At 53.1% G+C, this 25,861-nt stretch overlaps 12 protein-coding genes across 12 annotated transcripts; 5 read left to right on the top strand and 7 right to left on the bottom strand.

Annotated features, from left to right (window-relative positions):
- On the top strand, positions 1-1,948 carry NCS57_01260300 (O-acyltransferase; the record flags this gene model as incomplete). Its single annotated transcript, XM_053062274.1, has 3 exons — positions 1-194; positions 254-1,874; positions 1,922-1,948. 3 exons carry the CDS (start codon positions 1-3, stop codon positions 1,946-1,948), a joined length of 1,842 nt encoding a protein of 613 aa, XP_052908802.1.
- Positions 1,949-2,638: 690 nt separating this feature from the next.
- On the bottom strand, positions 2,639-4,801 carry NCS57_01260200 (uncharacterized protein; the record flags this gene model as incomplete). The annotated part of the gene is made up of 2 exons (XM_053062273.1): positions 2,639-4,492; positions 4,544-4,801. The coding sequence occupies 2 exons, from the start codon at positions 4,799-4,801 to the stop codon at positions 2,639-2,641; spliced, it is 2,112 nt and encodes a 703-aa protein (XP_052908801.1).
- A 2,070-nt stretch (positions 4,802-6,871) lies between these two features.
- On the bottom strand, positions 6,872-7,781 carry NCS57_01260100 (Flavin-Reduct domain-containing protein; the record flags this gene model as incomplete). Its single annotated transcript, XM_053062272.1, has 2 exons — positions 6,872-7,518; positions 7,574-7,781. 2 exons carry the CDS (start codon positions 7,779-7,781, stop codon positions 6,872-6,874), a joined length of 855 nt encoding a protein of 284 aa, XP_052908800.1.
- Positions 7,782-8,012: 231 nt separating this feature from the next.
- NCS57_01260000 (uncharacterized protein) lies at positions 8,013-8,624 on the top strand (the record flags this gene model as incomplete). Its single annotated transcript, XM_053062271.1, has 1 exon — positions 8,013-8,624. The coding sequence occupies exon 1, from the start codon at positions 8,148-8,150 to the stop codon at positions 8,622-8,624; it is 477 nt and encodes a 158-aa protein (XP_052908799.1). The 5' UTR covers positions 8,013-8,147.
- Positions 8,625-8,962: 338 nt separating this feature from the next.
- Positions 8,963-10,746, bottom strand: NCS57_01259900 (PX domain-containing protein; the record flags this gene model as incomplete). The annotated part of the gene is made up of 3 exons (XM_053062270.1): positions 8,963-9,127; positions 9,179-10,162; positions 10,213-10,746. The coding sequence occupies 3 exons, from the start codon at positions 10,744-10,746 to the stop codon at positions 8,963-8,965; spliced, it is 1,683 nt and encodes a 560-aa protein (XP_052908798.1).
- Positions 10,747-11,327: 581 nt separating this feature from the next.
- NCS57_01259800 (LisH domain-containing protein) lies at positions 11,328-14,132 on the bottom strand (the record flags this gene model as incomplete). The annotated part of the gene is made up of 4 exons (XM_053062269.1): positions 11,328-12,459; positions 12,513-13,318; positions 13,366-13,548; positions 13,977-14,132. The coding sequence occupies 4 exons, from the start codon at positions 14,130-14,132 to the stop codon at positions 11,328-11,330; spliced, it is 2,277 nt and encodes a 758-aa protein (XP_052908797.1).
- Positions 14,133-15,039: 907 nt separating this feature from the next.
- NCS57_01259700 (Mediator of RNA polymerase II transcription subunit 11) lies at positions 15,040-15,579 on the top strand (the record flags this gene model as incomplete). The annotated part of the gene is made up of 1 exon (XM_053062268.1): positions 15,040-15,579. The coding sequence occupies one exon, from the start codon at positions 15,040-15,042 to the stop codon at positions 15,577-15,579; it is 540 nt and encodes a 179-aa protein (XP_052908796.1).
- Positions 15,580-17,312: 1,733 nt separating this feature from the next.
- Positions 17,313-18,905, top strand: NCS57_01259600 (uncharacterized protein; the record flags this gene model as incomplete). The annotated part of the gene is made up of 4 exons (XM_053062267.1): positions 17,313-17,456; positions 17,507-17,584; positions 17,632-18,477; positions 18,525-18,905. The coding sequence occupies 4 exons, from the start codon at positions 17,313-17,315 to the stop codon at positions 18,903-18,905; spliced, it is 1,449 nt and encodes a 482-aa protein (XP_052908795.1).
- Positions 18,906-19,360: 455 nt separating this feature from the next.
- On the top strand, positions 19,361-19,749 carry NCS57_01259500 (uncharacterized protein; the record flags this gene model as incomplete). Its single annotated transcript, XM_053062266.1, has 2 exons — positions 19,361-19,628; positions 19,685-19,749. 2 exons carry the CDS (start codon positions 19,361-19,363, stop codon positions 19,747-19,749), a joined length of 333 nt encoding a protein of 110 aa, XP_052908794.1.
- A 366-nt stretch (positions 19,750-20,115) lies between these two features.
- On the bottom strand, positions 20,116-20,775 carry NCS57_01259400 (uncharacterized protein; the record flags this gene model as incomplete). The annotated part of the gene is made up of 4 exons (XM_053062265.1): positions 20,116-20,252; positions 20,308-20,352; positions 20,404-20,451; positions 20,505-20,775. 4 exons carry the CDS (start codon positions 20,773-20,775, stop codon positions 20,116-20,118), a joined length of 501 nt encoding a protein of 166 aa, XP_052908793.1.
- A 1,080-nt stretch (positions 20,776-21,855) lies between these two features.
- NCS57_01259300 (C2H2-type domain-containing protein) lies at positions 21,856-23,598 on the bottom strand (the record flags this gene model as incomplete). The annotated part of the gene is made up of 2 exons (XM_053062264.1): positions 21,856-23,457; positions 23,503-23,598. The coding sequence occupies 2 exons, from the start codon at positions 23,596-23,598 to the stop codon at positions 21,856-21,858; spliced, it is 1,698 nt and encodes a 565-aa protein (XP_052908792.1).
- A 1,024-nt stretch (positions 23,599-24,622) lies between these two features.
- NCS57_01259200 (uncharacterized protein) lies at positions 24,623-25,410 on the bottom strand (the record flags this gene model as incomplete). The annotated part of the gene is made up of 2 exons (XM_053062263.1): positions 24,623-24,845; positions 24,893-25,410. The coding sequence occupies 2 exons, from the start codon at positions 25,408-25,410 to the stop codon at positions 24,623-24,625; spliced, it is 741 nt and encodes a 246-aa protein (XP_052908791.1).
- Between the last annotated feature and the right edge of the window lie 451 nt (positions 25,411-25,861).

Raw genomic sequence — 25,861 nt, 5'->3', positions numbered from 1 at the left:
ATGAGCTCCTCAATAGATACCGCGACAAACGGCAACGCCTATGCCGGCGACCACGATCATGTCCTCCGCCCGCGCCCGCGCAAACCCCAACATTCTCAGGTCTCCGAGATCCTTCGCATGTCCACGGCGAGCGACGATAATGGGCACCTCATGCCTGACAATCTCAGCACTGGCACAGCGAGTGGTTTGACTAGGTATATCTCTTTTGCTCTCGGTACATGCCAATGGCCTAACATCTTCTAACATTATACAGTGGTCGTTCCACGCCTGTCCCCGACAATGCGCCTCCATCTGTCAAGTCCCTTTCCACTGCTCGCAAGCAGGCTCGAGCCGAGCAGCGCCGTCGCATCTTTCCTACCATCGAGTTCGCCTCGCGCGTCAGTCATTTCGATCCAGAAAGCGACTACCGAGACTTCCATGGCTTCTTCAACCTCTTCTGGATTGGCCTTGCCATTATGGGCATTACCTCGATGCTCCGAAACATCAAGGATACCGGCTTCCCTCTGAGAGTGCAAATCTGGAGTCTTTTTACTGTGAAGCTCTGGCATCTCGCTATCGCCGACTTCCTTATGGTCGCTACTACTGCTATCAGCTTGCCCTTGCATCGCGCAGCTCGTGCTGCCAAGCCTGGCGGCATTGCAACTTGGAGTCGTGGAGGAAGGGCTCTCCAGAGCATTTACCAGGTCGCCTGGCTATCCCTCTGGATTGCTGTACCTTTTTACTTTGAGTGGACTTGGACCGCCCAGGTCTTCTTCCTTCTGCATACTATGGTGCTTCTCATGAAGATGCACTCGTACGCTTTCTACAACGGGCACCTGTCTGAAACAGAGAAGCGCCTCCACGCCCTCGACAACCCCTCCTCCGTCCCCGATCGCCGACCGGCCTACCAATATCCCAGCGCCGACTTCCCCGGAAGTTCCACCAGCACTTCTGGTGCCCCAGCGAATAACAATGGCAAGAAGCGCCGTCGACAGCGCAGTCAGCGAAGACGTCAGCAACCGAAACGACTGGCGAGTGATAGCAACAAGAGCAACGATGAGGAAGAGACTCCCAGCGCCGTACAGCAAATCCAGAGCCCTCCTGCGAGCGCCAACAATAGTTCCGACGAAGTTGACGAGCTGCGCGAAGACCTCGCCCGTGAGCTTACGAGCCCCATGGGCAACGTCACATACCCGAGTAACCTCACCTGGTCAAACTACACGGACTACATCCTCTGCCCTACGCTATGCTACGAGATCGAGTACCCTCGAACCTCCTCTATCAACTGGATCTCGCTTATCTCCAAGATCATTGCCACCTTTGGTTGCATTTTCCTCTTGACCATTATTTCCGAGGACTTTATCCTTCCTGTTCTCACCGACGCTTCGGAGCGCCTCGACGCTGTTCCAGCTGTATCGTCCGCTTCCGAGACGGCTCTCATTCTTGCCGAGACCATCTCATGGCTTCTTTTCCCATTCATGCTCACTTTCCTCCTCGTCTTCCTTGTCATCTTTGAATACGTCCTCGGCGCCTTTGCCGAAATCACTCGCTTTGCCGATCGCCACTTCTACTCGGACTGGTGGAACTCGACTGACTGGATGGAGTTCTCTCGGGAGTGGAATATCCCCGTTTACAGCTTCCTCCGTCGTCATGTTTATAGCGCCTCAAGGTCCCGCATAGGCAAGGGTGCAGCCACGGCGCTAACCTTTCTCATCTCTGCCATTGGTCACGAGATTGTCATGGCCTGCATCACCAAGAAGCTCCGCGGGTACGGCTTCGTGTGTCAGATGCTCCAGCTGCCTATTGTTGTCCTTCAGCGCACAAAGTGGGTTCGTGACCGCGAAACCTTGAACAATGTTTGCTTCTGGGCCTCGATGATTCTGGGTCTCAGCTTGGTACGTTATCCTCTTGACTATTTGCAACAATTCTAACCAATCTCTAGATATGTGCACTCTATGTCCTTCTTTAGTTGTAATGCATGTGATTTCGGAATAGATCTCTCTCATCTCCCTGCTCTGTTGCTTGACCACATATCTTGTCCCAAGCACATCCATACCCATCCTTTCAGGTCATCAACAGTAGAGGGACTCTGTACGATATACGAAGCGGAGGAACGCACCTATGCTACATATCTCTTGTCTGTCTGTCTGTATACATATATCGGTTTGGGATTTGGGGATCAACTGGATGGATGGATTATAGACACTCATGGTATGGCATTTACCACCTTTACTTGACTAGAAATATACCCATATGCTTGTTTGAATGCTATTTCTTCTCTGGCATCCCCCTTTGGCTATCAGTGTTGAAGAGCCCCGAGCACAAGCATCAATATTAAAATCATCAACATTCGGACAGTAATGGCAGTACAGACAGTCACGGTCACAGTCAGTCACAATTCAGACACAAAGTTGTTCTATACCATCTTTTCGCGTCTACTTCATCTTTCTCATGATCATAGAGCTAACTAGAGTACACCCCGTCCTCCTGTCAAGAACCGGGAATTATGGTAGAGTGCGCGGCTGCTCTAAATCCGACGAGTCCGCATTCATCAAAAGAGGAAAACATGACGACATAAAAGACCTTGTTGCTCATAAAAAACCGAAACCCTTCAACTCCGTTGACTTTTTGTGGTATCCCGTTTCTCATGCATGGTCATTTAGTCGACCTCCTCCATGGCGCTGTCACCAGTGGTAGCAGCAGGGGCGTCGGTAGCCTCAGCCTCAGCAGGGGCAGAGTCATCCTCCTCAATGTTCAGGCCGAGCTGGACGAGCTTGTGGATGCGCTCGGCGAAGCCAGCGGGCTCATCAATGGTGAAGCCGGAGACGAGCAGAGAGGTCTCGAAGAGGAGCTGGACGATGGACTTGACGGTGCGGTCGTTCTCGCCGTCAGCCTCGACCTTCTTCTTGAGCTCCTGGACGATAGGAGACTTGGGAGAGATCTCGAAGGTCTTCTTGGAAGACATGTAGCTGGACATGGAGGTGTCACGGAGGGCCTGAGCCTTCATGATACGCTCCATGTTGGCGGACCAACCGAACTGGCCAGTTCGGATAGCGCAAGGGGAGAGACCAAGCTTGTGGGAGACAACGACCTTCTCGACCTTGTCGCCGAGGACGTTCTTGAGAGCCTTGGCAAGAGACTCGTACTCCTTCTCCTCAGCCTCGCGGGCCTTCTTCTCCTCCTCAGTCTCCTCGAGCTCGAAGTCCTTGGTGATATCAACCAGCTTCTTGCCCTCGAACTCCTTGAGCTGAGTCATGGCGTACTCATCAATGGGGTCGACGAGGAAGAGAACCTCGAAGCCCTTCTCCTTGAGGGTGTCGAGGAAGGGCGACTTGGAGACGGCCTTGATCGACTCACCAGTGATGTAGTACATGTTGTTCTGGTGCTCAGGCATGCGGGTGACGTAGTCGGAGAGAGAGGTGAGCTCATCGCCAGACTTGGTGGAGTTGAATCGGAGGAGCTTGGCAAGGATCTGGCGGTTCTGGGAGTCCTCGTGGATGCCGAGCTTGAGGTTCTTGGAGAAGGCGCTGTAGAACTTGTCGAACTGCTCCTTGTCCTCAGCGATCTCCTGGAAGAGCTCAAGAGACTTCTTGACGATGTTCTTCTTGATGACCTTCATGATCTTGTTCTGCTGGAGAGTCTCACGGGACAGGTTGAGGGGAAGATCCTCAGAGTCGACAACACCCTTGACGAAGCCGAGCCACTCGGGGATGAGGTCGGTGGCATCGTCGGTGATGAAGACGCGGCGGACGTAGAGCTTGATGTTGTTCTTGGTCTTCTTGGTCTCGAAGAGATCGAAGGGAGCGCGCTTGGGGACGAAGAGGATGGCGCGGAACTCAAGCTGACCCTCGACGGAGAAGTGCTTGACAGCGAGGTGGTCCTCCCAGTCGTTGGAGAGGGACTTGTAGAAGGAAGCATACTCCTCCTGGGTGATGTCCTGAGGGTTGCGGGTCCAGATGGGCTTCTGCTTGTTGAGCTCCTCCTCCTCAATCTTGGTCTCCTTGATCTTCTTGGTCTTGGGCTTCTTCTCCTTGCCCTCCTCCTCGTCGTCGACCTCCTCGATCTTGGGCTTCTTGTCGTCACCCTCCTCGGTGACCTCCTCAACCTCGGCGTCCTCATCAGGGACCTCCTTCTCGGTCTCCTTCTCGACGTGGAGGTAGATGGGGTAGGAGATGAACTCGGAGTGCTTCTTGATGACCTCCTTGATCTTGGACTCGTTCAGGTACTCAGTCTGCTCATCCTTGAGGTGGAGGATGATGGAGGTACCGCGGCCGAGCTGCTCGCCCTCGGTGTCGGCGGTGATGGAGAAGGTGCCACCGGCGCTGGACTCCCAGACGTACTGCTCGTCATCGTTGTTCTTGGAGATGACGCGGACCTGGTCGGCGACGAGGTAGGCAGAGTAGAAACCGACACCGAACTGACCGATCATAGAAACATCAGCGCCAGCGGTGAGGGCCTCCATGAACTGCTTGGTGCCGGAGCGGGCAATGGTACCAAGGTTGTTGACGAGATCCTGAGAATGTTAGCTTGTGCGTTGACAGACGGTGCACGTGTAAAAACTTACAGCCTTGGTCATACCGATACCGGTATCCCGGATGGTCAGGGTCTTGTTGGCCTTGTCGGGGATGATGTCGATGCGGAGGTCCTTGCCAGAGTCAAGCTGGCTAGGGTCCGAAAGGGCCTTGTATCGGATCTTGTCGAGAGCATCGGAGGCGTTGGAGACGATCTCTCGGAGGAAAATCTCCTTGTTGGAGTAGACGGTGTTGATGATGAGCGAGAGAAGCTGAGAGATCTCAGCCTGGAACTCGAAAGTCTCAGCCATCGTGTCGGGTATCAAAGAAAATCGTGACTGCGGGGAAGACTGTTAGCGATCGAGGTGGGGTTGAAAGAGTGTAGATTGTGGTGGGTTGTTGGCCAAAGAGGTTGTGCAAGCGGATGGAGGGGTATGGAAGGCTCTGGAATTCGAGCTCCCAGTGACCGCACGTAGGACTCAATCACGAACGAAAAAGTGATGAATGCGACCGACGATGGCTCAGTAGTCAAGCTAACGGCTTTGCTATCGCGATGCACCAATCTGCTCGTCGAAAGATGTGCGGCGAAGGAAGGGGAATCGAGGGTGGGCAGCTCGCAACCGTGCGGCTCGAGGTGGGATGGCGGCAGCGCAGCACAGCGCAACAACGTACCTTGAGATGGTTTTGACAAAAAGGAAATGCAAAAGACAAGTAGACTCGTCTGTGATTGAGAGTTGATTCTCCGGTGAGAGGGAGGAGAGGATGATATGAGTGAGGGAGAAGGAGAAATGATGTTTGGGAGAGAGAAGGGAAGATGGAGGAAGCAGAGGTCAAAAAATATGTAGGCAGTGGCAGAGGCGGCCTGGCCCCTCCTTCCTTCCATTTGCTTCTCTCACGGTGAGGCTTCCATGGGATTCCACGACCACAAGAGCCCACCTAGCGCCTACCTCCCCTCCCTAACAAACTCCCCTCTCCCCGCCTTGCAGGCGCTGACAGGCGCTGGGCACTCGTCTCAGGCAACCACGGCAACCAACCGCCCTTGCGCTGCGCTACTGTACGGCAAGTGGCCACCGCCTTGTGCCTGCTGCTGCCCGCCACTTTGTTCTGTATCTCGGGCTCACTCTCCCCCCTCCTCCCCGCCCTCTAACAGCTTAGCTGTATCAGGTACGTACCTCTCTACCCCAAAAGCATCAAGGGACCAGGCGGCAAACGCACGCACGCACGCACGCACCGCCCCGGCTTAGACTCTTGCGATTGGCCAGGTCCTGCTAGGGCCTTCCCACGTTTCCCCCAACTCAAGTCGCATCGCCTCACGGCGTTCATGTGTTGCGAGATCAGGTACCGAAAAGGTACCGAGTCAAGCATTTGACTTTTAGATAGAAGACGACAGATTTTTCTACTCTGGTCTAGCGAGTCATTGATAGTAAAAACTCGGTCTGCCACAGCCTTGCCCTATGCAAATCTTCAAGGTGGTCCGAGGTTGTTGGTCAAACCCCTCCTCTTTGTTCGAGGCTGAAAGGAATGACCCCTGCTCGAGTTTCTAGTCTCTTCCGCCAACAAAGGTCCCCACCGCCTCCGAACCCCAGTGGTGAGCAGAAGAGACAAAACAGCCCCTCGATCGAATCTTCTAGCCAACTCACGGCTAGATTGCCTTGTGTATCACTTGTCGTGCTTGATGGGCCAGGCTTATTGAGGCCTGCCAGGCACCTTGAAACTGTTTACGTAGATGCGCTCAGCCTCAGAAAGGAGGGGCCAATGGTTGGCAATGCATCAAGGCAGCAAGGCTGAGCTGAGCTGTTGAGGATAAGCTTGGGCACACAAAGCAACCTCACGATGCCCATCCATTGACGTTTTTGCATAGGGTAGCACCTTGATCATCTAAAACCTTGGACAAGGATGAAGACTGTAGTTGCTCTTTTTCCACTTTTACCCTTTCTCGTCCGGGGTAGAAAACCTGTCGTCTATCCATGCCTCGTTTCTCTCATTGGCTACGTGCCGAGGCGGAAAGTGAGGCGGATCCTTGTGTGATTCACGACTTGGCTCTATTCCGTGCCTAGAATCACAACAAATTCGCAATCAATGTTCCAGAGCCTTCTCAGATAATCTCGTTTCCAGGGATGCAAGCCCGTTTGCCAATTGTTTGCCCATACTCTTCTTGACCGGGGTCTCCATGGATCCCGAGATGTACCTGGTTAGCAACAGCCGCCTGAGCGTACAACACTTTGTAAGTCGCCAACATCAACGAAGCGTGAGGTCCCTGACATTATATCCTCGAGAGCCAAAGCGTCTCAAGTGGTGAGTATATATGAGTCGTGAAGTGCGTTTCTACATGATCCCTATGTCCTTTTATACAGATATATACTACACTCTATCCCACCTTTTCACTTCTCCAACACACCCCCAACCTGTCTATACTTCCTATCCGCATACACGAGCCCGAATTCTTCCTCTCCTTCCACCCTCACCATCTCCACAACCTCTCCGACCACAATCACATGATCTCTCACCTTCACGAGCCCACTCTCAGGCGCGTCCCGCAATACCCGGCACCGCAGGGCAAACATGACCCCTTCGCCCCTCAGGACTGGGGCCTCCTTTCCGGGTTCACCATCGGGGTAACTGTATCCAAGGCCTTCCAGATCCTCTAATACATGGCCGCCCACGTTGCCCTTTGTAAAGTGGTTCGCCACCCTCGCGCCGCGTTCATCTCCAGCTAGGACATGGACGTTGAACCCACCGCTCGCACGTATAGCATCAAGAGTTCGACTCGGCGTCGCAATGTTGAACGTCACGAGCGGCGTAGGCGAGAGCGTGAGAGATGTGAAAGACGACATAGTCATGGCACGGGGCCCGTCGCCGGGCTGGTTCGAGGTGCAAACGACGACGCTATGAGGTAGGAGACGCATGATGGAGCGGAGCTGTTCGGGGAGGGGAATCTCGGTGGTCGGGTGGACGGTCGGAGGTTTCGAGGGGGAGGAGTGCCATGGTTTTGACGTGGCAGATGTGTGATTGCTTCTTATTGAGTTGTCTAAGCCCACCATATATCAGCTCAAGTCCTAGGTTCCGGTTGGAGGGGCACTCACGATGTTGAGTCTGACCTGGTCTTGTTAAAGGCCATTGTAACTGAGGAAACCCCAAAGATAATGCCATAGGCCTTCCACAGTCATGACATATCGCCCTTCCACTCCCGCAACCTTGTAAAGCTCGCAAAGAGCTCATCCCTCTAGTCCCTCCCCTCGCTGTGACGAAAGCCGTCGCGGCGCCATTGCGCAGCGCCCGAGAGCCTTTCATTTCCCACCACAGCGCATTATCGACCAGAAACTCTTCTCTAGTCGTTCTCTAGCAAAAAAGATCTCTGGTCTAGAAAAGGTTGTCGATCGTGGGAATTGCCTATCTCGATTCGTAGTCGAAGCTCGTTCCCCGAAAATGACGGAGGGACCTTTAATTTTCTTATCGATAAGAACACACACCCCTGCATCCCACCCTCCAATCCATCCGTCGGCCTCACGCCCCAAATTTTACCCGGTCCATCGACGACGACGACTTCAAGCACCACCCACCGAGACAAAGTCGACGACAACCTCCCCTGCCGCCCAGGGCCTTCAATTCCTCTTCATCGGCCTCGACAACTCCCCCTCGTCGCAGCGCCCCCCCACAATGGCCAAGCTCCCAGTCACGCCGGCGACTCTCTCGCCCATCCGCACAACCCTCTCATCAACATCAACCTCATCACCAACACGCTTCTCCCTCGGCCAAGTCCGTCACGCCACCTTTATCCCCCGTCCTCGACGGCCGTACACCTTTACTCAGCTCGTCACCCTTTCCGACGGCTCCGCCTACACCATGCGCACCACCTCTCCCCTCCCAATCTACCGAGCCACAAAGGATACCCGAAACACACTCCTGTGGCAGCCCTCCGAAAAGTCTCTCAAGAACGTCGAGCTGGATGAGGCCGGTAAGCTGGCTGCTTTCCGAGAGCGCTTCGGTCGCGCATACGACAGTGGTACTGGCGAGGGCGACGAGGCGGACGCAGATGCTGGTTATGCGGATCTTATCACAGGGTATGCGCCAGCGCAAGATGCTGGAGCCATGAAGGACTCTGGACCCAAGAAGCAGGCCAAGAAGAGAAAGTAAACGACGGCTTGGTGTGGCCATTGGATAGCCGAGGCCATTGCCCACACCTTGATATCATGCCCAGTTCCAACATAAGGGGTATAAATGTGTCATGTCTAAACTACTACTGGCAAGATCCGAGCATTGCGGAGCATGAGGTGGATGAGGAGGTTCAATATGTACAACAGTGTTAGGCCTCGAGGCTTGTATGATATAAAAACACGGTCTCCAGTTCTCGGAAGTGGTCAATAGTCAAACACTCCCCACGGATTTGAGTCCCTCTCCATCACTCGAGATCCCCCGTTTCGCTATAAAATGTAATAATGGTAGAGGGAGCTAGACCAATCGGCTCGGAGAACCTAGTCCGAATCCTCGTCTATCCTGGCTCGGGCGCGATCAACTGCGGTATCACCCGACTTTTGCTGTTGCTGCTGCTGCGGCTGGTATACAGGGGGTCTGTAGAATGCCGAGTCGTCGTCTTCAGCGTCCAGTTGCATAAGGAACGTCTCCCACTTCTCAATGAGCTGCGTCGTGTTAGCAATCGACTCCAGGAGTGGACATGATCAGTAACTCACCTCCTTCTGCGCCTCAACCGCACTCTCCAGGAATGTCTCAACCCCGCTCTTGAAATCCTCCACCTTCTCTCGTTCGAACCGGTCAAGCTCGCTCCTCATCAATCGGCCCATATCCTCAAAGAGGAGTCGAGCTTGGTGGACCTTTCGCTCCGACTCTCCAACTTCAGCTCCCATCTGGTTGAGCCGGTCCTGCTGACTCTTTCCTTGTCTGAGGAGCTTGTCCTGCGTGGACTTCTTCTTTTGCAGCTCTGATTCAGCCGCGTGCCATGAGTAGAATGCCTTCTGTCGCTGTCCAAACGCCTGCTTAACCGAGCCAATAAGACGGATGTACTCCTCGATAATGATACCAAAAGTTAGAACGTCCTGCTGGGCCTGTCGATCATACACGTCGCGGATGGTAAGTTGGAGCTCGGAGAGAGCATCAAGAGGACCTGACAGGGATGGCGACAGCTCCACTGTGGAAAGCGCATGGAGAGAAGCCGAAAAGTCACCAGCAGCTTCGGCCATCATCTTGCGCTGACCGACCATCGTCTCCATGGCCTTGAGGAGACCCTTGAGCTGATTCTCAAGCGCATCAAGGTAGACCTTGCGATCATGGAACCATTCATCCTGTTCCACGAACTTGTTTCCACCACCGACATTGATACCCAGAGATCCAAACACACCCTTGCTCTCGCTGGGGATAGGTTCTCTTCGCTCCTTGTGCTTCACATCAACATTGAACGCCTCACTCTCCAGGAAGAGCTTCAAATCAGGATCGTGTTGTAGCGTAGCGTGTATCGCGATCTTGTTGAGCATCTTCTCGAGCGCAGCTCGACGGCTCTCGACAAAGTTACTGTCGAATCGACCAACGGCCTGCTTCTCGGGAGGGGGCGGCACGACGATACCAGGGTTGTTGCCGTGAAGAGTGTTGTAAAGCCAGAGGAAATCACGGTATCTGCGCTTGACTTCAAACTCAGGCTGCTTGTATCCCTTGGAAGTGGTCTGTTTCACATGTCAGTACATGACAGTTTTGGAATTTGAGAGTGCCTTACCTTGGTGCGAACAGAGTAAACAATGTGGGAGCTAGTCAGGTCGCCGACCTTGTGAGGATCTCCCACAGTAATTTGGAACGAGGGCTTTGCGGCCTGCTCAACACTAACACTCGGCTGGGTGCTGGTCCTCACCGCGCTGGGCTGAGCAGCCTCGACAGGCGGGGGCGCCCTAGGTCCCTTTGGTCCATCAAACTCCTCCTCCTCGATGTGATGAGGATCCGCAGGTCGTCGCTGCTGCTGCTGAGGCTGGGGCATGGTGGTACGAATCACCACCTGCTCCTTTTGCGGAGGCACCGGAGGTGCGTCCTGGGCAGGGGCATTGTCGTCGGATGCGGCACCGAGAGGACCGAGGGGATCATCGACAGCTTCAAGGCGGGTGGGCTGGGCGACAAGGCGACGCGGACCGCGCGAAGGACGAGGGGCCGACGAGGAAGCGGAGGGAGCTGCCGACGACTGGGAGGCCGAGGCTTCGGGCTGCGACGCCTGTTGGGAGGCCTGAGACGAGTCGGCCCAGGGTGACTCTTCGACGTCCATTGCTGATAAGTGTGGTCACGAGATCTATAAGTGAAGCTACTCGTGCGATTCGGCGACCGTCGTTGGTCGAGTTGGTTGAGAGATGGAGGTGATGCGATGTTGTAGCGCAGAGGAACATGGAAGCTTGGGGAGCATGCGCGAGCGGACGTCAGCGGAGCCGGCCCCACTCACCCCCGTTGAGGTACGTACACATCTTCACCAGGTCCTGGCAGACTCTGTTGAACTTCAAGGCAGCAGTATAATGCGGAAAGATATGATAGTTGTACACGTATTAGCTATTGAGTTTTAGAAATTGCCCCCTAGTGTACATGATCGGTATCCCTCAGCAAGATGTCACTGGTTCACTGAAGGGGATCTTGGAGCTGCATCTCTCCCCCAGCTCTACCAACCACCCATCCATCTCCCCTTTTCCCAGCTGCTGGCAATGATCCTTTTCAGCTCATATCTCGCTTGCGTTTCTTTCCATTCTCCGTGGCGGGAGCAACAGTCAGTGTCTCCCGTCCCAATCCTATCCCAAATTGGGCAACAAACTTCTGTCTTTGATGCTGCTTCGCTGCAGCTGGGTTATTTCCCTCTGGCTCCTAGCGCTCGGGATCATAACAGCCCCCGACAATTACCAGATTCATTCGTGTGAACTTTACCTTCATCACCGGCGTCTTCTTGGTAGGGAATGCGCTGATCTGGTCAGGAGTGATCATGACCTCCCTGCTCTTCTTCTTGTGCGTTCCGCCAGTCGTTCCGCTTCCTCCAGCCTGTCCAGAGTTTCCTGATGCGATACGAGAGGTGTCGCCAGCTGTATTGCTAGCGTTCGCTCCATCAGTTCCTGTTGCTGCAGCGTCATGTCCAGTCTGCTGCGAGCTCGCCTTCTGAGGATCGGCCGGCAACTCAACATCCCACAGTCTTACGGTACCATCTTGGCCGCCCGACGCAAGCACATTGGACTCGACACTAAAGCTGAGGGACCAGATTCCTCCCTTTCCATGGCCACGGGATCGCTTGATGCGTGTCCCCTTGGCAATGTCCCAGAAGAAAATGTTGCCAGCACAGTCAGCGCTCGCCAGAATCTTGCCGTTTGGTGCGCATTCAAGAGCAGTGATGTAGTCGTTGTGGCCGGTCAGGACACGGACACAGGCTCCAGTCACCACAGACCACATTCTAATTGACTTGTCTGTTTCATCTGATGCCGAGAACACGTAAAGGCCGTTGGGGTGCCAGGCAAGCGCCGATATGGATGTGTCATGCCCAACCAGCAGTCGCTGTGGTGAGGCGTGATCCTGCATCCAAACTCTAACAGCCTTGTCGTAACCACCGCTGACAAAGTAGTGCCCCTGGGGACTCCAAAGTGTTCTGAAGGCGGGGCCATCGTGAGACTTGTAGAGACACAAGCAGCTCCATGACTCTAGAGACCAGAGACGGATTTGACCATCGGCAGATGCTGAGAGCAGCAGCTTGGGCCTGGTGTCAATAGCTGGATTCGACTTCCCTTCGTCGCCAAAGAGTTTCTGAGGAGGACCGGAGGCGGCATCCGAGAAGGAGACGTCGTAAACGGGGCCAGAATGCCCAATCAATTTGCGGCTGTTGAACTTGGCGTCCTTCTCGTGGGCATTCATTGTCGGAAGAGCCTTGCCATCCAGAGACCAAACTCGGATGTACGAGTCAGTCGTTCCAGCGGCCACCATTTGCCCGTCATTAGAAAAGTCCATGCACGCAACACTGTCAATAGTCAGTATCGGTCATGACGGAATAGCCACGGACCAAGAACTTACCTGCCAAGCGTGTTATGAAAAGTGAACATGCACGCGCTCACAGGCAATCCCACGCCTCCCGTCTGTCCATCAATCTTGAAACGGTCGCGATTCTCTCGCACCTTCTGCATCTCCAACATGATGTCTCGGGGTCGGGACGGGGGTAGAGGTAGATCGGCTCTGTTGGGTGCATCGGCGCTATCTTCGCGCTTGATCCTTTGGTCGAACTCCTCCAACAAGGTAGGTCTGCCTGGAACTGGTGGGTTTCGTCGCTCCTCATCCTCAAGTTCAGCACGCACGTCATCACGAAGGTCTGGGTCCATAGGCAGCGGTCCAAGCTTCAGAGGTGCAGTCGGGTCCAGCACATCCTTGTTGGACAAGCCAATGTTGACGCCAGGAATACCTTCATTAGTGTCGACGTCCTCCATCTCCATATTCCTTGATCTCCGGTAAACTGCTTCGAAACTGAATGGCGTGATCGGTCCACGGGCCGTGGAGTCAACCTGGCAGTAGGATGCAAGGAGTTGTCTAATCACGGAACCACCTTGATCGGATTCGCGCTCGAGGAAGTTGAAGAGATCCCCGCTGGCATGCTGGTTTAGGGGGATTCGGTACTTGTTCTCCCGATAGAGCTTGGTCATGGGGTTCTCGTTGACATGCTGAGGTAGTGTAACGGTCGCAAATGTCTTGAGGTCATCTGCGTGAACAGGTTGAAAATGAGGACCAATTTCTCGGAGGAAAGTCTTGGCATCCTCGGTGTAGGAATTGCTGACGAGCTCCAGGAAGGAGTAGACAAAGACTGGCCAGAGAAGTTTTGACAATTCAAACTGGAGCTGTCAGTGACTAAGAAGTGAAAGGTGGAGAATGATGTTACCTTGTAAATGTCCAGGTTGTTCTCAACCCATTCCCGCAGAAGGTTGAATGCTCTCTGGTACTTCTTTGGGCCGAGGTTGGCAAGCTGGTAGATGGGCTTACCATCTGGACCCAGATGCTTGGATTCCTGACGAAACACCTCCTCGGTCCTGTTGAAGCCCCTCTTGAGCAAATAGTCTGTGACCTATACATCATCATCTGTCAGCCTGGGACCCAGCTTGTGGTACATGAGCAAGAGAGCGGGCCGTGTGCTCAATGAAAGAATAACATGAGCCAGAAGGGAGAAGATCCGGATTGTCTTCCCGAGTTTGGTGCCTGTGCAGAATATCCTTTTCGACTCTTGCATCGATGCTCTCATGATCAACCCAGAATCGCGCCAAAGTACCGTTGACGGCCCAATGAGAGTCTCAGTGACATGACAATCAGTCGGGTCATGAACAATCAAGAGTGAAGTCAAACATCGCAACCCTGACAGTAAGGCGACTCACTCCTGTCCCTCCCGTCATGGTCAAGGATGTGCGGCGGTGAAGTATATCGAGGTGGCGATAGCCCAAACATGATGCAGGACAACCCAAATCCAAATCCAAGGCACATAAACAAACATGGACTTACTATTTGGTTGAGGTTCTGATTGGACATGGCTCCTCCAGTGGTGCCAGTTTGCCCTGTTGTGCCGGTTGTTGTGTGAGCCGGGGCGGGAGTCGTCGGCGCAGGCCCTTGATATGCGCCGGGCGCAGGCGCACCGGGAGTTTGAGCAGGCGCAGACATGCTGTTTGTCGCGCAAGAGAATGAAGATCAGAGGAGAATAAGAACTGTATGCCCGCAGACTGGGGTTCTCTAGAACTGGTGAATTCTCTAGAGATGGCTCATCTCATAAGAGGATGAGGTGCGGGTTGGAGTTGTGACCCTGGCCCCACGGCGTCCAACAGGATGCGATGAAGGCGGAACCAGGCGCAAGTCGTCGATTTTGATGCAGAAAAGGCGGAGAATGAAGATTCGAAGCTCCCTTTAGTAAAGGATTGAAGAAGAGATGATAGAAGATGCGCGCAGGCAGCGTTGATGGAGAGCCGAGTTCGAGGTGATGCTTCGAGGATGAAGGTGAACACGGAAGGCAGGCTGAAGCGCGACGGAGAAGCGCGAAGCGCATTGACCCGAGGATTAAGCGAAGGAGAGGCTCACCCCAGTAAGCTTAACACTCACAACTCAACTCCCTCAACGATTTCCTACAAATAGGAACTTTAAAGATGATATCCGATCTTGAAGAGGAAATTTCTCAGATTTGGAAATTTCACCTAATTCTTCACTGCTCTTAATTACCTATTCCAGCCATCTTGAACAGTCTGGAGTCATCGTGAGGAAGCGCACAGACCATGGTACGTACCACCGAGCCCGCGAGCTCTCTCTCGCACACGCGAGACCTTCACCCCAAGTTGACCATCAAAAACTGACGGGACGAAATACATCAGCGCCTGGGCATGATTAGATTTGACCTCTTCTTGGCTTATCATTACACATCCATTAAGCCTTTTACGGTCACAGCCACTTTTGCTGGATAAACGCTCACCTACGTCGCGGGAATTAGATCAACAGAACAAACTCCCACCTTCATACCCCAGCATCGCCTTGCACCACGGTCTAGGCCAGCGCCAAACGTCAAAGAAGATCATTTAACAATATGGCTTCACCGGCAGATGTTGTTATGGGTGATGCCGGGGAGTCCAGCACACAAAAGCCATTCACCGTCGAAGAAAACATCAAGCAACTCAACGCTATCGACCAAAGCGCCGTGCAACTCATGAGCCACACGGCTACCGCTCTCAATGCCCTCACAACACCCTCCTCTGGCGACGGCGCCCCGAACACAGACCCTTCAGGCGAAGCAGTCAAGCCATCATTGAACCCCCCAGCACAAAAGGAGGCCTTCCGTTCTGCCACCGACTCTTTTCTCACGACTCTGCACGCCATCGATGTCAAGATGAAGCGTCAAATCTTTGCTCTGGAGGAGGCGGGCATCGTCAACCTGTCCAATCCCCGGCGTCAGGAGCCCAATGGACCACCTAAGGCGTCGCTGAAGCCTAATGGAACCGGAGCTGTGGGTAACTTGGACGTGGGCTGGCTGAACAGTCGGGGCACGAGGGTAGAGAGGGATATGGAGTCGGAGCTTTGGGCTAGGGCGAAGGAGGTCTTGCAAAAGGAAGCGGCAAAGGACAATTAACTAGTGAAAGATATGCTCAGCTGGATTTGCTCCATGTCTGATGTTTCTTGTTTGGCGTTGGGGTGGGATCTACAGCATTCACGTTGGAGTGAGGGCCAGGACATCGGGCATCATTTGATAGAGGCTCAAAGCAACCAACAAATATCCTTTTCACTCTTGGCACGAGTCTCTCTGTCTATTTAGCTTGCCTTCGCGCCTGATATTCCATGCCTTGAGGTTCTGAATGTATGTATCCATGGAAGTCTGTGTTGAGTCGACCTTACCCTAGACGTTCGGTGCATCGGGCTGCGTATGATGTTGAGTTCTCGTTGCTAGGTGAGCTTGATCGGGTTGGCGAGGCCAAGAATATGAGTTTCTTCGAACACTGGGTGGGGAGCGGGATCTGCCCCTAGACCTTTCCTCTTCTTGCTCGTGATGAGTGGAACGGCGCTTTCTGCGTGACATGAATGTTTTGAACGCGAAGATCAAGCAAACATAAACAATACATGATAAGAAGGCCAAGAAAAATATCCCCACAACCGTGGCGGCAGAGCTTGTGGTCTCTTCTCGACGGGTAATGACAGCCATTGTCATGGGTTGGGAAACTTCTAGTTGATAGAGATCGATTAGTAGAGAGTGTTCGTGTGAAGCAAATCGCAACGTAGCATGGAGCCAATGAAATAGTTGGAAAGTCTCGGGCTATAAAGTCACTGATTCAATGCCAATATCGGTGAGGACGTGGGTGTGCAAGATTTTGGTCAGTCAACCATATCCCAAGCTGCCAAGCTGCAGGGCGAGGGAGAATGACGGCCATGATTCAGAGGCCATCGGGAGAAGTAATCAATATTCGTGAAACCCTGCTGGAATAGGGAGCCGGGAAATGAGGACAAGAAATAGGACAGTGAAAAGCCAAGGCCAAGCATCGGAGCCAAGGTGTATAGCCTCCTGCCGCGCAAGCCGACGGGTCGACGGGAAGTGGGAGGGGGTAATTAGAAGAAGGCGATCTGTTCACGAGAGATTATCCAGGGTGCAAGGCTGTGAAATCAAGAAATTTGAACAAAAGGCTTCACGGCCGGAACTACGCATATAGATAGATTCTTCCGGCGCGGCTCTCTCGGATGCACGTTGGCGATGGCATCAACACACGCGTTCTTGGCGGGGTAAACGCTTCCGGGCTTGCCCCGGACCCAGCTTGTTTCTGGTGGCATAAACCATGCCCAAGAGGGTCCAAGCATCCATGCACCGGACCGCCAAGGACCAATCACGGGCCGTCGCAGTGTAATATGGCAGCTTGCCCTCGGGCTCTTGGGTCTACCGAAGCCTCCGGAATGACGCCCTCGCGGGCCAGTGGCTTGCTTCAGTTACTTGGAGCGGGTGGTGGAGGCTTACTCAAGCTATAACATTGCTCCGGCCCTTGTTTGCGCGACTTGAACCTTTTTTTCCCCGTGTAACCTATTTTCTTGTCGCGGTTTGTTTTTCCTTCTTCAATTCTCCCTAGAGGAGCTTCATTGCTATCTACAGACAGTCGTTGAATTGCTCTGTCTTGAACACCCCCCCGCTGCTCGCTTATCGTACATCCGTCTCTGTTGTCGATATCGCCCACCTCGTGCCGTCATAGCCGCTTCTTTTCGCAGTGACGATCCCCCACCGCCGGTTGCTGCGACGGAAACGGCGGAAGCGGCGTCCCCAACGTTCGAATTCCTTGGGAGAGCCATCGCGAAGTTGAGAACGCGACCCAGAAACCAGACGCCATCATGGCTGTTAGCTATAGGGCGAAAGCCATGACGGCTCCCTTGTCCTTGGGGCTGGTAATTGCTTTCTTTGGAGCTGTCACCCAAGCTCATGAGCACGATACAAGCAAAATCCCCGAAGGCCAGACAGTGTCTGTAGAACCTTTGGTACGTTCCTTGCAGTATGAATGATTGCGATTGAGTCTAACTGATAGCAGGATACTGTGTTATGGATTCACATCTTCATACAGATGCTGGCTTACGGCGTCATATTCCCAATTGGCATGGTTCTAGGCGTAGGTGCCCACACGCCAACACATGACGATAAGCTGACTTCTTCTAGATGACCAAGAACCGATGGCATGTCCCGACCCAAGCCGTTGGCACCGTCCTCGCCATCCTTGGCTTCTTCCTCGGCCACGCGCACAAGGGCCGCCAATTCATCCCCAACCACGTCCACGGAAAGTTCGCACACATTCTTCAGCTGCTCCTGGCCGCGCAGGTCTTCATCGGGGTGTATCTCAAGCTTCATTGGGAGAAGGGTATCAACGGCAAGATTCGAAAGATTGTCCGCCCGTGCCATGGCATCATTGGCAAGGCAATGCCTATTCTGGCGTGGACGCAGATGATCTTTGGCGGCATCACAGCTCTGGGCTTCTGCCAGGACTCGCACACCGGCCAATGTGCAGCCCACTTCATCATGGGAGGTGCTTTTATTGCATACGGAATTGTCCTTACCATTCTCCTTCTCGTCGGTCAACTATGGATTCGAAGCCGCGGACGCTCGCAGGAGTTTTACGATAGTGCCGTGATAGCTGCATGGGGCTGCGTCAATACGTTTACCGAGCACCGCTGGGGTGGCCCTTGGGTCAAGAATGACTGGCAGCATACGACTATGGGCGTCATCTGGTGGTGCGCCGGTCTGGCTGGTGTTTGGTTGAGCAAGGATCGTGACGGACGCCCCAAGCGCAACTTCATCCCAGGATTCGTGATCCTCATTACTGGCTGGGCCATGTCTGCGCACCCGCAGGATCTGATGGTCAGTGCTGCGACGCACACCATGTTTGGATATACCCTCATGGGTGTGGGATTCACTCGAATCATCGAGATCGCTTTTGTTCTCAAGGATGCGCACTCTATCTCGGAAGATGGTCGATCTGCCAACAGCTTCCAGTTTATCCCCGTTTTTGTAAGTCAACAATATCCAAGACCAAGCACACCTACTAACATACCTAGCTCATGTATGCTGCCGGCTTCCTTTTCATGGGTGCCACCGAGGAGCAGATGAACCTTGTCGCCGGTTCTAGCATGGACCATGTTTCGTACATCCTCATCACCTTTTCGCTCGCCTCGCTGATGTTCCTGTTTGTCAACATGCTCATTCACCTTTGGGACCGGCTTGCGCACCCTCCGCTGAACACCAAGGATTTCGGTACCAGTCACACACACGCGAACGGCCAGGCTGTCGAGGATGGACAGATTCGAGATGCTGAAGAGTTCGAACTGGATGGACTCATGAGCGATGACGAAGACGACCCTAGTCGACGAATGCTCGGTCCCAACAGCGAGGATAGTGGAAGCACCATGGGCAGAAATCACCAAACCCGTGTTCAATAAGAATAAAGGACCCAAGAAGCTTCAAGAAGAGGCTTATACGTCAAGGCAAGGGCTATTATACAATGGCTGACATACCCCTCTACCTTGACACACTGTTGCTGGGATGGGTGTAAATGATGATGCGACAACGCTACCTTTTGGACGATAAAAACGATACGGGAAAGGAGTTTGTGTAAAATAGATGTCATCTAGATCTACATATAAGGCGTAATATTGAATGGGCTTTGAATATTAAACACTCATGACTTGTCTGTGTCATCCTCATCCTCGATAGCGGCCCCACTCACTGATGTGGGTGTTCTCGAACATCGAGATGCCCGCTTGGCGGGGCTTGGCGCGTTCTTCACCGAAAACTCACCGAGATTCTTGACCGAAAAACGAACTTTATCGCAGAATCTCCATCGCCACATCCATCCCAACTCCTCAGACATTGACCCCCGCCAAGACCAACCGCAATGCCGTCCGTCAAGAACCCCAACGGCCCCTCCAAGAACCGCCTCGCCGCGCGCGCCTCCAAGGCCAAGAAGGAGCGGCGCAAGCGTTCCCTGGCGCCCAAGGACAAGATCGCAAAGGCGGATGCGACACGAGGCGCGAGGGCTGGACTTCTCCCCACCAGCGGACCTAGGGCCAAGGTCAGCGCCAAGAGGGCGCGCAAGATGGAGAAGAAGATGGGGTATGCTTTGAAAAGGAAGATGGAGGCCGAGGGGGAGGCTGAGATGAAGGGTGAGTTTGTGTTGGGAATGTGTGCATGATGTGGATGACTGACTTGAGTTTTGTAGATGCGCCTGTGGAAAAGGAGGGAGGAGACAAAGTCGAGGAGGTTGTTATGGGAGATATCCAGTGAACGAGTGCCATGTCACGACGAGCGAACAAGTCACGACAGAGATGTTTATTCCGCGACTGCGACTCTATCCTCGATCCTTGATACCACTCTCCCTTTTCCGATGATTCCTCTAGACGAAATCGACATGACGACCAACGTATAAACAGGCGACGCCGAGCCACGAAAGGACTTGGACGGACATGGACTAGGACATGAAGAAAAAGATGGTGGGAGAGACACCAACGACCCTGTGTCAGGCGCACAATGCCATCTTTGGGGGAAAACCAGTGATAGGATCCCCAGCCAAAGCAATGAAACCCAATGAACCTTTCTCAACCATGTGTCTAAATCCCTCTACCCCCGTCACATGTTGTTCTTGTGTCTTGTCTAACCGGTAGTGTAGCGCTGCTTAAAGGCAGCCTTGACGTTCTTAAAAACGTCCTTGATGCCGCGCTTGGCGGGCTTGGCGGGCACGATGGGCACGGTGGGCTCGACGGCCTCGACAGGCTCGGCGAGATCGCCGCCTGTGTCAACTGTTAGCATGACGATCATTCAACATTGGTGAGACTGAATACTTACGGACGCTAACGCCGCAGAAGAGATCGGCCTCGCCATCGAAAGAAGCTTGCTGGTTGTCAGTTGTCTCGTGCTGTTTCGACAATCGCTCATACTTACCGATGGAGGAGGGCTCCGAGGGGTGGCGCCAGGCACCAAAGAAGTCATCTGTTGCAACTGTCAGCTCAGTGTCCTCCAACTTGATGATTGCTGGTACTTACAGGTGTCAGAAGTACCATTGACCCATCCCTGGACGGCCTCGAAGCACTCAAGAGGGTCTGGGTCACTGTACGAGGACTCAATGGAATCGGAACTGTCCGAGTAGAAAGCGTGTAGATCCTGCTCAAGATCCTGCTCGGGACCCTGCTCGGGAACCTGCTCGGGAACCTGCTCGGGGCCCTGCTTCTTCGACTTCTTCAGACGTCGCCAAAGACGCCCAATGGCGTCGACAGTCATCTTCGTGAGAGTGGGAGTTCCGAGCAAACCGGGCATAGTGAATCGAAGTTCGTAGGATCGTAGGATTCGATGGTTGAAAGGAATGTTGTACCGAGACAGTGAAGGAGTGTGCTCGAGAAGATTTGTGGGATCTCGAGTGTAGGAAAGGGTGAAGAGGAAAGAAGAAGGGATCACGAAGACTTCAAGTTGGAGAAAGTATTTATGTGATTCCATCCACATTGATGCCATTCATCCCTTCTTGGTGTATTACAGACTTGGTTGTTTGAGGATGCCGTTTACTTTCAAGCAGAGGGGGATAATAGAGAACCATTGCTACGTCAAACGAAAAGGAATGTCTCCAAGGTCCTCTTTCCATGTTGGGAATGGAGTCAATGCCTCGAGGGCATCTCGAGGGAAACGGTGTTTGCGATCATCTCCTTTTTCGGTTTTGACACTCTAGGTCAAGAGGTAGTTCAAATATCCCCAAACGATGCAGTCATTTCGAATTGAAGAAAACGAATTTGAAGCTGAATTCTACTTGACAAACAGCTTTCGAGTTGTGAGGGCATCGTCGTGCAGTGTTGAGCTACTCTTATCGGTATCTGGATGAAGTCGACACTGGTGGGACAGCAGAGACGAAAGGGGTAAGTATAAGATGCGTTTGCACGGCCGTTTAAACAAGCTCATGGCACCCACGTGGAAAAATCCAGCATATCACCCCAGCCCAATCTTGATGCGAGCTTCGGGGCTGTGCAGGAACGGCGGGTCATGTGTTTGGAGTGACAAGAGGCTCGTTAATGAACTGGTCGGCAGACAAAGGGGGAAATGGCCTCTTCGATTCATTGCCCCAAGTCATTCCCAGTATTTGTAATATTGACTGTAAAGTGATCCATGCAAGGTGCCCCCGACTCGGCATTTCCATAGCATTGGAATCTCAGTTCTGAATCGCTTCATTGAACTTTGTGCCACCACGCTTTACACAAATAAATAGTTACAATTTCTAGACATTTACCTGGTACTTAGACAGCTATCATGAAAAGCAAATGGGTCCCCCCTTTCATTGTTCCAAGTTCAAATCCCACAGTTTCCATCGACTCTCACATTCCCTCATCTTCAACGCACAATCGTCCAGATCTCTCAGTATCTTCTAGGTCGAAAAGCAGAACGCACAAATTGATACAGATGATCAACTTCGTTTCCTTGCTCGTGAACGCCTCCATCTGCTGCCTCCTGTGTGCTACCAGCGCCGAGGACTCGGGCAAGTTGCTCCTCCAGCCGCTTGACCCGATCTTCGAGTTCCTGGTTGCGACGCTCAAGCTCGTCCTGACGTCTCTTGACCTGGGATGATGTGTTGGGGCCTCTGCGGAGCTTGATCATGGTTCGGGAGGGTGGTATTCGAAGCGAGGTAGGAGTCTTTGTTGGAGTTACCAAAGCCATGGCCGCGCTTGGTCCTCGACCAGCGGAAGGGCTCGAGGGGGTGTCAGGAACTGGAGTATCGAGGTTCATCGGAGTCAAGAGGGTTGTTGCTGGTGCGGTCTTGGATGTTGCGAATGGAGTCGTAGGGGTATCGGGCGACATCGGTACATCTGGGTCGGCCGTAGTATGCGAGACTGAGTTGGCGTGTGTCCTGGCGTTGTTGATTGGAGTCATAGTGTGGCCGAATCTTCTACAGCCTCTTTTGACGCACTTCCATAGAGCCATGCCCTTGACTTCCATGCCCTCAAAGTCGGAGCTCACCCACACTTCTTCCAGGAACTCGTCGGCGGTAGTGTGCGAAATCAAGGTGGAGTGCGTTTTGGCGTTGCCACGTTGAATGTAGACATTGCCGAATTTTTTGCAGCCTCTCTTGGCGCATCTCCAAAATGTCTTGTCCTCGGTGACTTCTATGCCCTCCAACCCGGAGCTCACCCATATTTCCTGAGAGGATTCATCGTTGGAGGCCATGTCCTCTTCGCTGGTGGCGTGTGCGAAGGAGTGAGCATGCTGCTTCAGCTTCCAGAAAGCGTTGAAAAACATCCCGTACTTTGGGCAACTCTCGTTCGCGCATCTCCCACTTGCTCCTCCTGCATCAAAAACTATCCCAGGCAGCGTTGGGCTTTCATGCTCATCGAGAAAACAGGCTCCGGAGACCACTGTCCAAGCCTGGCGGTGCTCCTCCCCAGTTATGTGGCTAAAGAAGGTTTGAAAGCCTGAGAATGTGCCTCCAAAAGAGAGGCAGCCAGGGGCGTTGCATCTTAGGTTTCGTATGGCTTCTTGCTCGGCGGCCAGGGCTGGGCCAGGTTGCATGCTGTCGATGAGGGCCTGGTTGAGCTTCGCGGCTGAGATGTGGTAGGAAACATCGGTGTGTCGAGTGTATTCGGATCTGCATCGGAAGTTGAAGCCATATCGCTGACAGCAGGGCTCGCAGCAGGCCAATATGTCGGAGGTGACGAGCTGAGAAGGCGAGTTGTCGTCCTGTTGGTCTTGGCTCGGCATGACAACATCCGTGTTTCCCAGGGCATCGAGAATTTCTTCAGATTCAGCATCGTTCTGGTGAGCTGGCGACAGACGAAAGTGCTCAAGGTAAATCCTGTAGGTCTCGAAAGGCTTCCCCGCCATCTCGCACTCCTCATCATCGCAGAACCACTCGATTACATGCCCACTATCATGACCGTGTCTTTCGAGAGGAGGACCGGACGCAAAGACGGCCCTGCACTGACCGCAGGCATATTGGCCTTCGTGCCATCTCTTCTGATGCTTCTAGCATTCTTCGGCGGAGTGAAACACGAAGCCGTCGCAGCCGACGTAGGGGCAGCAAAGGGTGTTGACCTCTGCAAGGTTCGGGCATTCGGCTACAAAGTAACCTTCAGGCGGAGTCGTGGCCTCCTCGGTTGAAGACATGGCTGAGAGACTCGGTGGTGAACTCGGAGTTACCTGTCGGGAGCCTGGAGTTTGGTGAGCGGGGGAAAGCAGCAGGAACAAAGAAAGGCTCATACCTCCGAGAGATGACAGCAGTGTGAGTGATGTTTAGGCTCTCGGTCCTGGGCAACGGCGCGTGAGGTTGTGATCTGCGATCAGGAGCGAGTAAGGCGTTCGTGGTGCTTGATCGAATTCACTTCCCCTCAACAGTCACATCCAAAGTGTGCGAAATGAGGGCTCGAGTGCAAACGGAGGGCAAAAGGCAGAACCAAACGAATTCCCAAAAATGGAGGCACAATAGTTCATGCAGACATGAGCTATAGCAGAGTTTCGCTATTGTGTGAAGCAGAGGAGAGGAGTGACTTGTTATGCACCTTGCGTTGCCGGGTAACTTGGGTACTCTCACTAACAACAACGGGATATCAAACGCCGTAGTAAAGGGACCACCCGTGAATAAAATGAGAAACAAGTTTAAACAAATTATGTGAAAGGCAGACAATGCAAAGAATTGGCAACGCAAACGACTCTGCACATCGTGAGGAGACCCTGATCTGTCTAAGTTGAGCCCTCTGCGATCATAGTAACAAGTCAGGGAGCCTGTCTCAGCAACAAGCACACTATCCGGTATGGTGTAGTGGCTAACATTTCGCGCTCTCATAACCTGAGAGATCAAGTACCGCGGAGCCCAGGGTTCGATTCCCTGTACCGGAGTTGCTTTTTGCAGTCCCTGCCTCCTGGAAGGGACCTCATGAGCATTTGTTTGCAATGTATTCGTGGCTTTTCCTCGTTCCTTTTTGCCGTGAAAAACATCTTGGTTGTTTTAGGTCTCTGGTTGCCTTGCTCTTACTTTGATGTTTGTAGTCAACCCCTCCGAAGCCACTGCTTGCTCTCAATTCACAATGCAGTCTCACAGACATCATTATAAAACACACTGTATTACCTAGATACAAAGGAAAGAAACAAATCAACAGGTAAAGATAGAACGGGAGTTTAATGTCCCTGGAAATCATTCAATCCCATGCTGGTCCCTCATATGTCGCTTCAAATGGTCCGGTCTGGAAAATGTCTCTGTACATAACTTGCAGGGAATCTTTCTCATGTCAATTCCCATCTCGGCGGCCTCCTTAGGATGCTTTGCCTTGTAATGTCTGTCCAAGTCCCGATTGCACTGAACTCTTTTGGAACAGAAGACACACTGAGCTTTCTTGTTGTACTTGCGTTCTGCCCTCCTGTGTGGGTTGTTAGCAAGGCTCTAGGAGGCGCCGAGGCGTCCGACCTTTTATCACAAGGGCGGGTGCCGGGTTTTGCCTTGGCCCGACGTCTTTGTGGGCGCTTCTTCTTGGGGGAAGAAGCGTGGGTAGGTGTCGGTTTTGGTGTTGGACCAAGGCTTGGTGGGAGCAATTGCTCTTGCGGGCTGTAATTGGTAGATAGTGGTGAAGTGCTGTACGCCGAGGAGAATCCAGGCGACTGTGTAGAGATGCTTGAAGAGTTTAGCGTAGCACCTGGTGAGTCTTCAGTTAGTATGGGCATCGTGTCTGGATACCAGGTCGTGTGTAGTGTATAGTCAATGTCTGTGATTGGGATCGGAGTGTTAAAGTTGAACGGGTGCGGAATAGGGGCGTTCAACCAGTCGGTTTGTTCAGGAATATGCATTCCCGCCTGTGTGTCGGCAGAGTCTGCGTCATTCACGTGGCTGTTTGTGTTTAGGGGTAAGCTGTCTGCTATGAATGCAAGGCCGAGCCCTTGGGTGGCTTGCTCGAGGAGCGAGTCGTAGTCCACTTCGGAATCCTCCATCCTGTGTTTGCGTTGAGGACGAGAAGCCTCGCCGAGCTTTGTAGTGTTTGTGAATTGTGAGTTTGTAGCTTTGTTGATTCAATTGATGTTGCTATCCGCGGGTTGGGGGAATCACAACAGGACACCTTTTATTGACGCTATCCGGGTCCATCAATCTGGCTGTCATCTAGAGTTAGATATACCATCAACTTTGAGGGTAGGAGGAATTGTGATATACCAGAGACGCAGGGAACTAGCGTCAAACAATCTATGGTTGCTCATCTTTGCTCACGGCTGGCTGATCTTGTACCACAGGGCACTTGCCGGCTGGTGGCCTGGTTCATATTGTCGATTTTCTACAAGGCACCTGTCGCTGATGATTTTGTGCAACAACCGAGTAGAAAACAAAGAATATGAGCGAAGTCACCAGTCGACAAATGCCCTGTAGTAGCTCGACACTCGACGGCCTGTT

This window comes from Fusarium keratoplasticum, chromosome 10 (genome assembly GCF_025433545.1).
Source record: "Fusarium keratoplasticum isolate Fu6.1 chromosome 10, whole genome shotgun sequence".
In the NCBI taxonomy this organism is placed as follows: domain Eukaryota; kingdom Fungi; phylum Ascomycota; class Sordariomycetes; order Hypocreales; family Nectriaceae; genus Fusarium; species Fusarium keratoplasticum.
This window is presented reverse-complemented; position numbering and strand designations above follow the sequence as displayed.